Here is a 14,010-nt window from a genome sequence, read left to right on the forward strand (position 1 = left end):
ACTAAACAAAGCAGTAACTTGAAATTTGTTTTCACTGAAATTTGACAAATTATGTTTCGTTAGTAGTTTGCACAGTTGATTTTCACTGAAATTTCATTGGTTTTTTGTACTAAACAAAACAATATCTTGAACTAAACAAAGCAGTAACTTGAACTAAACAACAAAACATATAAGTTCTACATAAACTGAATAATTAATTAGATAAAGAGTGCATTACAAAGTCTCATTGAATAGAGCCACCAAATATATAAGTTATGCATCCTAAAAACTTAAACATAATTACACAAGAGTGCATTACATAGCCTCTTTAAACAGTTACTTAAACATAAACTGAATAATTAATAACATAAAGAGTGCATTACAAAGCCTCATTGAACAAAGCCACAAAATATATAAGTTTTGTATCTTAAAAACTTAAGCTAATGATCCATTTGTGCCCAAGTCCTCCTAGTCGGCTCCCTTAACTGATTCGTGATTGTTGTGTTTCATTAGTACTGTCACCTCCTTGAATTCCTGCAAATGTGGTCTGACTTGTGCATTCTTTTGTTTCTTTGTTACAACATTGGTGGGAGATGTTGTTTGTCTCTTCAAGTTCTATTAATATTGAACACAAATATTATAAGAATGGTGAAAGTCACAAACTCTGTTAAATGCAATGGAAAACACATATTGAAGGCAAATTATCTTATTTCCCCTTTTTGGAATGTTCCTATCTGCAAATGTCTTTCCTTTATATGTCCTTTTGTTAACAATTTTCCCACATTTTTTACAAACTGATTTAGACTGTCTTGACAGCTTAACCTGTTCATAGACTCATCATTTCTCTTGTTCCTTGCTTTCTTTGGTCTTCCAGGAGCTCTCCTCATCACTGGTGTTTGTAAATGAGGCCATAAGTTCAGTCCATTACATGGATAGACAATAAATGAATATGTTGTCAACACAATAGATTTCCTGTCAAATGCAACAAAAAAACATATTCAATTCAAAACAATTATTGCAAAACAACAAATTAACAATATAACAATTACAGAAAACAACACCTGTAATAAGAAATGACACTAAGTTCAAGTTCAACACCATTGATCCACATGCATGCTATTGAATAAGTGTATAGAATTCCAGTTAACTCCCACTTTCTATAAGAACATGTCTGTTGTTTAAGATTGACAACAAATTTTTCTATGCCCTTTAACACCTCAAACAAAGACAAATCAACATCACTAGACCAATGTGGTCGCCATGCTTTACATGCTTTTTTATTTTTTTCAATGATTTGTTGAACTTTGGGACAGATGGAACCCTCATACCTCATGAGGATAGTCCTTAACTTCACAATTCTAAAACTTATGTAAAATCGGATTCCCTCCAGTAGAGTAATAATTGGCTTGTCTCTGCACTCCATTATTACATTGTTGAATGCCTCACACATGTTATTGACATGCAAATCACATTTTGTGTTTACCTTAAAAGTAGATCTTGTCCAAGCAGCAGGGTTTAACCTTTCCAAATCCTTCCAAGCTTCTACATCATAACTTTTAATTTGATTCATGGCCTTGTCCCAATCAGGGGTAGTTGTTGCTCGAGCTGCCATCCACATCAACTCTTTCATGTGTGCTCTTGGATACTTCTTCTTCCAATTACCATACAAATGTTTGACACACAGTCTATGTTCTACGTTATCGCCAAGCTCCTTGATTACCTCAACCAACCCATGAAAATAAAAGTGAATAAATTAAATTATAGTAACAATTAGATGCCCAACATAATTTTAATATTTACCTTTTGTTGGTTAGAAATGAAAGCCCAACATCCTTCCTAAATACCATCTAAGTCAGTTATCAAGAGATCAACAAACCACTTCTAAGATGAATAATTTTCAGATTCCACTACAGCATAAGCAATAGGAAACATTTGATTGTTTCCATCTTTACCTACTGCAAACAACAATTGGCCACCATATTCTTCTTTCAGAAAGCAGCCATCCAATCCTATCAAAGGCCTGCAAGTGGTTGCAAATACACTCTTACAAGCCTCCAGGCATACATACATACGTTCAAACACAGGACCATGAGGAGTTAAGTCACATTTGATCTTCACAGTGTTGTTCTTGTTTTTTTCTGTTAGCTCCGCAGCATAACTTCTTAAATGTTTATATTGATCTTTGTTTGCACCTTCAATTTTTTCCATTGCCTTAACCTTTGTTCTGTATGCCTGGTCCATACTTAACCTGAATCCCCATTTTTCTACAACATAAGCAACTAAGGCCTTTAGCTTCATGTCGAGAGTATGCATTAATGAAGACATCAACCTTTTTGCCACCCACTTAGGTGTAGCCTGACTGTTTCTGGCAGTTCTAAAGCAACAATGGTCATATTTGAATGTCACTACCTACCAATAAGTCGCTTTAATGAACTTGCTAACCCGTAAGTAGAAGGCACAACCCTTTTGTTTACAGATTGCAATGACTCTCTTCTTGTCATTTTTTGTAACCTTCAGATTCTTCTTAAACATTATAGCAAAGGTTTTGATAGCCTCTAGAATTTGTTTCTTACTATTGAATTGCAACCCTACCTCAAACTTGATATCTTCATCATTTTCAGGCACCTTAAAACGAGGAAATCTGACTTTTGTAGGACTTCATCTCCACTTCCAGCTGGAGTATCCAACTCATCAGAATATCCATCTTTATCATCAAAATCAGAATTTGTTGAGTCTACTTTATTAGTATCAAATGTGGGGTCACTACTCTGACTAAATGTCTCAAGGTCCAACCATTCCATCCAATCACAACTTTCTTCAAAGTCACTATTTGAAACTTCACTATAATCATTGCTATCATCATCATCTTCCTCAGCCCAAACATCATCATCCACCACACCCTCAACAACAACCTCCATCTCACCTACAACACCAGCCTCATCTTCACCCTGCACCTGAGCCTCCACCAAACCTTGCTCATCAACCTGAACCTCAGCCTCATCTTCACCCTCCACTCCATCGATTACAACAACCTCATCTCCCTTAAAATCATTCAACTTTTTTTTTCAGATTTGTCAAACACCCCGTCGTCCATATACACTTCAACCACATCAAAGCCAAAAACATCTTCAGCCAATTGCAAAATATTAGAGTCACAATTAAGTGACTTCAACCCTCTGTAAAGTGCTTTTCGGGGGTCCCTGTACCATAAGCACTTGAATGATTTCTACCCGAGAGAGTTAATCACCTTCATGAAGTAAATATACGACATAGTATCCACATCTCAACCCCATTCTTCTTCAACGATCTGACCATTGACATACACAGTAAATGGATTATAAATAAGCATCCCGGATTATAAATAAGCATCCCTCCATGGTGAATCTTTAACCTCACTGTTTGTTCTTCGGTTGGCTTGCAAAAAACATGAACGACAACAAAGCCCAAAAAATGAATAAAAATAACACCCACCAACGGTTTTCAGAACAAAACAAAAACAAAAGCAAAAATCAGAACCACCACAACAACAAAAAAAAAAACACCATTCATGTTTCCAGGTGAAACGATAACCAATGAAGGGTTTTTGATAAAACAAATCAACGCACACCCCATCAAAGAAAAAATCGGGACCACACCACCAACGAAGACATAAGGGACCACCACAACAAAAAAAAAGCACTAAACACCTCGTGGACCCCAAAACCTCAACACAAATTCACACTGGAAAACACTCTGTGGACCACATCAACAAACAAACCCCACAAATGGACCACAATTATCCGCTATTATAATATAAACAAAACTTCAATAAAATAACCTAACTTACTTGCAAACAAAAGGCACTTCCATCTTCCTACGACAATCAACAAAGACACTTCACGCATATGAACATCATCGTGAACAATCAACAGCGACACCTCTCGCACACGAGATTTCCTTTACGGTTCGCGGTTCCAATTTCGAATATTCAAGGAGTAGTTCTAAAGCATAACTTCAATATTACCATTTAGGGTTGGGGTAAAAATATTACCGGGTTAAAAATCACGAATCGTTTGACGTACCTCTCAGAAGTTGACACGTGTCAATCAATGTAAGTTGCTAACGGTCAACGTCCAATTCTGAACTAGGGGATCAAGATTGCGTGATTGGATAAAATAGGAAGACAAAATTCGTCAATAATTTTAAAGGAGGACCAAAATCGAAATTGGAGATAAAATGGGAGACCAAATTTACAAATTTACCAATAATTTATTCAAGATTTTGGAAGAATTGTTTGTATCGATAAATTCTACAGTATTCATTTAAAAATTAGAAGTGATTCACAAAATTTCAACTATATTCTTATGTACTAATTTAGTTCCTCTTCGAGTTGATAAAAAATGAGTTGTTTCCATAACGTGAATACATAAATCCCTTAGCTCGATAGAGAGAAGAAAAATGTTAGGAAAAAGTGTCACGAGGTATTTGTGAATTGGATTTTGCCCTCTGTTTGTGTATGTAACCTATTAATTAAGAATATAAAAAAGACTTGGAACCCAATCTATATTGGCCCAACATTAAAATTTAAAGCTAAGTATGCACTGCCAATGTTGGCACAAGTGGCAGGAGGACACATGACAATCCGTGACACCAATTAATCTAAAAGGATTTTCTATTTCTATAATTTGGACAGTCAAGTGCATTAAATAGATTGACCCAAAATAGTGTACCTTTGGACCCATGAAAACGCAGCTCTCTATCCCTGCAGACTGCGCAGGAAGATTGTCTGATTTGTGTTTTCTTGCGGGATTGAATTTGTAGGCAGGAAACCATGTTCATTGCATGCCTGGTAGTTGGAATTTAGGACTTTATTTTATGGTTTAAAAAACTCGAAAAATGTAAATAGTCACACATTACACATCACAATACACATGTTGTCCCTGTAAAATACTAAGAGATAGTGTTTTGTTTTGACCAGAAACAGGGGACAAGTGAAGGGAGAAACCCGTAGTCTCATACCATGTAGTATGTGATTATTGATTAATATCGGTTAACTAAATGGCTTGGGAAATGGAAAATGAAAAAGAATATATTAATCCATGTTTGGAAATAATATAAAGAAGTAATTTTGCAAAAGAATTAAGATTTTTTTTTCATTTGTTGAATTTATATTAAAACACGTACATAATATTTTTAATTTGAATCCAAACATACACTTAATTACAACCACCACGTATTATCAAGAGTAAATTATTCAAGGCTCCCCTAAGTTTAGATGAAATTGTAGAAGCCTCTCCTCTCTTTTCAGCCATTACTTTGACCCCTTTCTATTGATTCCGTTAAGTGGCAAAAATAATAAAATTTAAAAAGTTATTTTTTATCTTTATGTTATTTCTGTTATACCCTTCTCATTTAACCCCACTATTTCTTTCAAGCTTCCCAGGAAAATCCACGATGCCAAGTAAAAGAGAGATCAATTGAGTGATGGATCAAAAAGTGCACTGAGAGAGAACGTGAACAATCTTGTGGTCTTCCCTCGCGCATTGTGCATCTCAGTTGCACCAAAAATTGCAAATCTGGGTAAAAGAGGCGATGGCCGATGGGTCAATAGGTAGAGAAAGAACGTGAACCAAATACCGATGCTTGCAGCGATACGACCAGATGTGTCGAGATGGAGGCAGAGGAGAAGGAGTACGGCGAGGGTTTTGTGCAGATTCGTGGGACGATTTGGAGAAGTTGTTGAACTCCAAATCTATATTTATTTTTGCTCTATGATTTCTAATTTTTGGTGTGTGATTTCTGTATTAGCAAGGAAGTTTGAAAATTTTGGTTTCAGATTGATTTTCAGTGTTCGTTTTTTAATTTTGATGTTAACGATTTTTATTTAGCTTTTGTTTTCATTTTGATTTCTGGGTTAGCCTGGTACTTTGCCATTTCAAGTTCTGGTTTACACTGAGATAAAATCTTTGGTTGCTGAAACCTTAGAACATCAAATGTCCAGTACGTGTGTAAGGTTGAAGGGATCGTGTAATTTTATTAAATTAGGGAAGGTTTGTATAATTTATTCTATTATTAATTATTATCCTTAACTTGAACGAGCCTCATTTTTTTTTTAATGTTACGTTTAGTCATTTATATTTTACAGTTATTTTATTTTGATAAATCAAATTTTAAAATTTTTATTATAATCTTTTATCTTTTTTAAATGAATTGTTTTGATTTTTTTTTTCTTTCAAATTTTCATTAGTCTTCAGTTAACTTTTAACTTTAAAAATAATTAATTTAACGTAATAAAGACTAAAAATCATCATCATTTTTATTTTATTTAAAAAATTACAATATTTTTTAACTGCAAAAAATGATTTTATTAAGCCCAAAAAAGTACAAGTTGTGCCAAGACAGAGAACCACCAAAGATCACAAACGATTACAGCAGAACAATAAAACAAAAGCTATAAGAGTACAATTGAAATTCAAAAAGCAAGCTTACCCACAACAGCAAATACCCTGCATAAGAACCTCCAAAACCGCACAGAATAAGATCCTCCTTGCAACAGCCCTTTAACTAAAGATCCCAAATGCAAAGCCCATACTAGAAGAGAACTCTTAAAAGTTTGAAACTACATCAAATCGCTGCTTGTTATTGACAACAGGTTTTCCAATCTTACAATAAAGTCACACCCCGAACCTTGTGTGCCTGGTATGCAAATTTGTCGAGTTGGTATTATAAATATAATACTCACAGTAGATGCCCACCAAATGTTTGAAGATATCCTTCTTACATCAGAAACATTACAAAAATCACTCCACATATGCTCTAGAAATCAATACTCTACATCAAAGTGGGTGGTGGCCGATACAAACCAATGCAGAGGAGGAAGACGGTTCTGAAGAGGGTGTGGTTAAGCTTCCAAAAATCAATGGGTGTCCTCGTGGGTGGAATAAATTAAAAATGATTTGATTGAATGATTATCTTTGTTCATCAAAGTGCTCATCTCTAAAATTCAATCTCCAAAAATAAATGGGCTGGTCCCCTGTCTTTCCCTCTTTCGGCTTCCAATTTTTTTTTTCTCTCCACCAAATTTAATCTTTGTTCATCAAAATGCTACATCTCTAAAAAGATCTATTTTATTCTCACACTCTTACATGACAACTTCATAAACATTATTCAATGAGATTTGGGAACCTTCACCCCCATCACCAACTACTTCGACTATGTTTTCGGCTTCGAGAGCGACACCTTGCCTGTTGATACCGGCGACAACAGATTGGCGTTGCTTCGAGAATGACGAAATCCTTCACGGATCTGAGTTTTTTTTTTTTCTCTAGATATGCATTGTTTTTCAGATCTGAAATTGGTGAGAGATAGTGTATTGAATTTAAATTTGTAACTTGAGCGGCGGTGGTTGGTGGAGTCGTAGGTGCGGTGAGAACGCATATGCCGTCGATGCTGCGAGAACGCGTGCGTCGTCGGTGATAATGGTGGCGCCGACCACCGTGAAAGGATGTTCAACGAGGACGGACTTGCCATGCAAGAGAAAAATCCCCAGTTTTCGGTAGAAGTTAGGAATAAGGTTGTCATATTTTAATGATTTTTAATTTTTAAAATTAAAAAAAAATATAGTGAGAACTTTTAGTGGTTATTATATTATATTAATTGTTTTAAAAAAATTAAAAAATTAACATTTCTAATGAAAAATTAAAAAAATAAAACGATATATTTAAAAAAATTAAAAATAAAATAACTCTAAAATATAATAGACTAAGACTGATTAATTTTTTTAAACTTATGTACGGTAATAGTAAATAGTAGTGTCCAACTCCAATATTACAGCGTCCTGATCCACGAGCCAGTATGGTAGTATTTCAATATAATTTTTAAAATAATTATTATAAAAATTAATAATAATTCAATACACAGATTACAATCATTATGTAATTTAATAATAAAAGACTCCAAATAAATTAGATCAGAGATCCAAAAGAAAGATCTTAGAGTTCTCATGAACCACAAGCAAGCATCCATCACCTCTCAAGCCACGTGCGATGAGCAGAGCAAGAAAGCAAATCTGGATTGCCACAGCCAAATAAGATAACTAAAGATGTAAGACGACGTGTTATTTAATGAAGTTCAATGAACTCGCGTGTGACGCTTTTTCTTACTAAAGTTTGCCTATTTGCTGCTTCAAACTGTGCACTTGATCTGCTGGTCGGGGATTGCAACATTTTCTTCCTGTTTTTCTTTTTTTTTTTTTCCTTCTGTTCTGTTTCTTTTTCTTCTGGTATTTAAATGTAATGCGCAACAAATTTTAAAACGGCATAAAATTACAACATTAACTAATAACGTTTTTTAATATAACAATAATTAATCTATCAGAAAATAACAACATAAAATTCCATAAAAAACAATATAAAATAATTGGCTAAAAAACAATATTAAATAAAGATATGTATTTTTTGTTTTGCTTATATGATGCTAATTATGAAGTCTTATTAAATAGGCAGATAAATTTAAAATCTTATTAACTAAAAGTTATACGACAACTATACATTTAGTATATTCACTGTGGATACTTTCGTAAGGCATTTAAGTCAAAATAAAAAGTTGACCCCACTTCGAGCAAGCAATGCAGAATTTTATTAATTGTCACCTAATGGTGTATCAGCTATTGAATGTAGTAGTAATTAATTAAGGCTATTGAAAACTTAGTTTTTACTATTTAAAATATGAAATATGGTAGAGTTACTAGAGTAGTGTAAAGCAGGTTCTAGGGAATAATTAGTGGATTTGGCAGTGCTCGTATTATTGCGAAGAAATGGACACACGGTGCAACTCATTATGTACATGGTCATTAGTACCTGAACATAATGTGTTCTCCACTACATTTGCCAAAGACATTGCTATAATAAGCCAAAAATGAATTCCAATACATCCACCATATTACATTAAGTAGTGTCGCACGTGTCATTGGATTTATTTTATTTTTCTTTATTTTGGCCTATACATAATGATTAGAAATTAAACATGCGTCAAGAACCACAGCTTTCATCCCATGGCAAAGGGGGAAACACATCTCTTGCACTGGTTAATTACAACGTAAAACTTCCTAACACGATATCCAATTCAATGTAATATTGTTTAAATACTAATTAAAATCCATTTGGATATCATACCAAATTATCTACCGACATTCTAATTTATAGAGACGGATTTTTTTTTATTGTGAATACTATATAAACACTTTACCTACTTATCTACTTGTAGATTTTTTTTATAATTATATAATTAATATTCTAATTAAATACAAGGATACTCCAAAGTCCAACCCATGACATATAACTAACAAACCTCAACCCTTTACCCAATTATGGACAAGTTGCTTCTTACACGTGTATGTGATGTATGTTTACAACAGATACATAAAATGAAATTAATAAGGAAGCACGGGAAAAACACTAGCATAATGATATGCAATTTTTTTTATCAGCCAAAAGTAAAAATATAATACATATATATTGTTGGTACGTCCACCCAAAATGCACGACAGATTGAAACAAAAAAGTATGCTGCTAAAGCCCTGTTACTGTGAATGCTATGCTATATGCATTTGATAGAACAACAGTACAAAATATATTTTGTACTATGTTATCAAGCACGTGCATATACCCCTCTAGCTCTCATGTTCCACCCCTATTCTTTTTTTCTACACACCTTTCTCTAAAATAGAAGACGACATGTTTGAAATGGTTGTAAAACTTAGTGGAGTTGCGTAGTTGGATATATATTAGGATAATATTGGAAACTTAAGATAGAAAATCAAAATGGGTCTGATACTTATTTGCTGTCATTATTAAGGTGTAGTTATTTGCTTTCAATTCTATTTTCCATTTTTCAAGGATTTAGTGTAATTACCCTAGGAAGAGCAAGCGGTGTGCTTTGTGTATATAAATCAGTCTTTGTGCATCAATACAACATACAAAATTCTGCCTCATCATATTCTCTTATGGTATCAGAGCCTGGTCTTGAGAACCTGTAGATGACCAATATGGCAGAGAAAAAGGATGATGGCAACAAGATAAATGACGAATCCAACAAAGATGAAAGTGGGTCTCATTTGAAGAAACAGATCTCTCCCTACGATCTGTATTCAAGTGATAACCCAGGAAATATCATAACCCAGGTACAATTGAAGGGTGAAAATTATGATGAATGGGCTCGTGCAGTCCGAGGCTCGTTGAGAGCACGACGAAAGTTTCGATTCGTAGACGGATCGATTGAAAAACCTGATGATGCTGCCCCTGAAATCGATGATTGGTGGACTGTCAATTCCATGATTGTTTCTTGGATTTTCAATACGATTGAACCGAAACTTCGATCGACCATCACATACAGAGAAAATGCACAAGAATTGTGGGATGATATCAAACAGAGGTTTTCTATTTCAAATGGACCTCGCATCCAACAATTGAAATCTGAATTGGCGAATTGCAAACAGAATGGAGACTCGATTGTCACATATTTTGGACGGCTTAAGAAGCTGTGGGATGAATTGAACGATTTCGACCAGATACCCATGTGCACATGTAATGGGTGTAAGTGCGGCATATCTGCGGCGCTAAATAAGAAGAGAGAAGAGGAAAAGCTTCACCAATTTCTGATGGGCCTTGATGATACTCAGTTCAGGACCGTGCGGTCTAATGTCCTGAGTCTAGACCCGCTGCCGAATCTGAACAGAGCATACCAGATGGTGGTGCAAGAGGAAAGAGTCGGAGTAATGACTCGAGGCAAGGAAGAACGTGGAGATCCAATCGCATTTGCTGTCAAGTCTGGTAGGACATCGAGTTGGGAAAAGAAACCTAACACAGGGTCGGAGAAACCATGCTCACATTGCAAACGTGATGGGCATGATATCGACTCATGTTTTCAGCTGGTGGGTTACCCAGATTGGTGGGGAGATAGACCTCGATCTGTAGGTCGTGCGCTTGGACGTGGAAAGCATGTGCATCGACCAATGAGTGGCGCGGTAAAAGGAAGAGGCAATAATGCAAAAGTGAATATGACACAAGTTGTTGATGACACTGAAGTAATGAAGTATGAAGATGATCAGGTGCTGCCGGGGTTGAGTTCAAAGCAGTGGAATGCTCTTCTTAATGCGATTAACACACAAAAAGGTGGGACGAGTACAAGACTAACAGGTGAGAATTCATGGATTATTGACACAGGTGCCTCTCATCATATGACTAGCACTCTTGCGTGCATGAATGATGTTCGAGATATAGAGCCTTGTCCGGTTGGAATGCCCAATGGGACACGGACATATGCAACTAAAGAAGGAATGGTCACTGTTGGTGACAAGCTAATGTTGAAGCATGTCCTTTTTGTCCCTAATTTAAATTGCAATCTCATCTCAATCTCTCAGCTCTTACATGATGCTGATTATATTGTTCACTTTACTAAAACAATGTGTGTTATACAGGACCGCACTTCGAGGATGATGATTGGAGCGGGTGAACAATCAGAGGGGCTTTATGTGCTTAGTATGGTGACACCAGTCCGTGCATACCAAGCAAATGGCATTAGATTTTGTGAGTTGTGGCATAGAAGAATGGGACACCCATCATCTAAGATAACTAGTATGTTACCTGATGTAATTGGAAAAAATATTGATAGTAGACTAAAGACTTGTGATGTTTGTTTTAGAGCCAAGCAAATAAAAGAATCATTTTCATTGAGTGAGAATAATGCAAAGAATTGTTTTGATTTGATTCACTGTGATTTGTGGGGACCTTATAGAACACATGCCTCTTGTGGTGCTGCTTACTTTTTAACTATAGTCGATGATTGTTCGCGTGCATTATGGGTATACTTATTGAAAACAAAAGATGAAGTTCCACATATCATTAAACAGTTTTTTGCTATGATACATAGGCAGCATAACAAACAAATTAAAGTTTTGAGAAGTGATAATGGAACGGAGTTTAGAGGACTGAAAAGTTATTTTCAAGAAAAAGGTGTCCTTCATCAAACTTCAATTCGTTATACACCGCAACAAAATGGAAGGGTGGAAAGAAAACATCGACATATATTGAATGTGGCAAGGGCATTGAGGTTTCAAGCCAATTTGCCTTTGAAATTTTGGGGAGAGTGTATTCTTACTGCTGCGTATTTGATTAACCGAACTCCTTCTGCACTACTTGATGGGAAAACTCCTTATGAAGTGTTGTTTGATGCTAAGCCTGCATATACACAAATCCGAACATTCGGATGTTTGTGTTATGCTCTTAATGAAAATAGGGGGCGAGATAAATTTGATAGTAGGAGTCGGAAGTGCATTTTTGTAGGCTACCCTTATGGAAAAAAGGGGTGGGAAATGTATGATATTGAAACTGAAGAGTACTTTGTATCTCGAAATGTGAAATTTGTGGAAGACATATTCCCCTTCTCTAGCAATGACAAGGTGAGTGAAACACACGTAGATGAATGGGGATGGCCGCTTGATCCAATTGATGAATGTGAGGAAAGGAATGAGACAAGAAATGTAGTGACTACTAACGACTTGGGGGCTGTAGTTGTGGGAAATGATGTTCAGGACATTGAAAACCATGAGGAAGTACATGTTATGGAGCAGCAAACTGAGACAATTGAAGATATAGACCAAGGTGAGAGATTGGATTCTCAACAGAGTATTCGAAGTGATGAACTTCTTGGTCGGGGACATAGAATCAAGAATCCCTCTACACGTCTGAAGGATCATGTCACACACACTGCGACTGTAAGCCTCTCGACCAGTTCACCACTTCATTCAAAATCCTCAGGTACGCGTTATCCCATTGCACATTTTATTAATTGTGACAAATTTTCTGTACAACACCGTGCTTTCTTGGCAGCAATTACTGCAGGGTATGAGCCAAATTCTTTTGCCGAGGCTGTTAAGGATGAGAAATGGCGAAATGCCATGAAGGAAGAAATTCAAGCTTTGGAGGACAATGGTACATGGACAACTGAAGATTTACCACTGGGAAAGAAAGCTATAGGATGCAAATGGATCTATAAGATCAAATATAATTCAGATGGGTCTATTGAGCGTCACAAAGCAAGATTGGTTATTTATGGCAACAGACAAGTTGAAGGCGTTGACTATAATGAGACATTTGCTCCCACGGCAAAGATGGTGACAGTTCGAACATTTTTAGCCATTGCGGCAGCCAAGAACTTCCAACTACATCAAATGGATGTTCGCAATGCGTTCTTGCACGGAGACTTGGAGGAAGAAGTGTATATGAAATTGCCTCCTGGCTTTGAAAAGAAATCTCCCGGTAAGGTGTGTCGCCTTCGAAAATCTTTGTATGGTTTGAAACAGGCCCCTAGATGTTGGTTTGCTAAATTGTCGGATGCCTTGAAAACTTATGGCTTCGAACAGTCCTACTCTGATTATTCTCTTTTCATGTTGCGCCGCCGTAACACCGAGCTGTATGTCTTGGTGTATGTTGATGATATAGTTATATCAGGAAATCAAAGTGATGCTATACATAAATTCAGGGATTATTTGTGCCACTGTTTCCACATGAAAGACCTTGGAAAGTTGAAATATTTCCTTGGCATTGAGGTTGCTCGGAATGCTACAGGTATTTTTCTCTCGCAAAGAAAATATGCATTGGATTTGATATCTGATTGCGGACTACTGGGAGCAAAGCCTGCGACCATTCCTATTGAACAAAATCATCAATTGGCCCTTGTTGAAGGGGAGGGCATCAAAGATCCAACTGGATATAGGAGTCTCATTGGACGACTTATCTATTTGACTATTACTCACCCTGAGTTGTCGTATTGTGTTCACATCCTCGCTCAATTTATGCAGGCTCCAAAGATTGAGCATTGGAATGCAGCTCTTCGGGTTGTTCGGTACCTAAAAGGCAATCCCGGTCAAGGGATTCTTCTAAGAACTGATTGTGATTTGCGCTTGTATGGCTACTGCGACGCAGACTGGGCAGGCTGTCCCCTCACTAGACGATCTTTGACAGCTTATTTTGTGATGTTGGGTAGTTCCCCCAT

At 36.2% G+C, this 14,010-nt stretch overlaps 1 protein-coding gene across 1 annotated transcript; it reads right to left on the reverse strand.

Moving 5' to 3' along the window:
• Positions 1-1,860: 1,860 nt before the first annotated feature.
• On the reverse strand, positions 1,861-3,250 carry LOC114408346. Its single transcript, XM_028371368.1, has 3 exons — positions 3,227-3,250; positions 2,572-3,020; positions 1,861-2,353 (listed from the first exon to the last, which is right to left on the reverse strand). Exons 1-3 carry the CDS (start codon positions 3,248-3,250, stop codon positions 1,861-1,863), a joined length of 966 nt encoding a protein of 321 aa, XP_028227169.1.
• Positions 3,251-14,010: the final 10,760 nt, after the last annotated feature.

This window comes from Glycine soja, chromosome 4 (assembly GCF_004193775.1).
Source record: "Glycine soja cultivar W05 chromosome 4, ASM419377v2, whole genome shotgun sequence".
Classification (NCBI taxonomy): Eukaryota; Viridiplantae; Streptophyta; class Magnoliopsida; order Fabales; family Fabaceae; genus Glycine; species Glycine soja.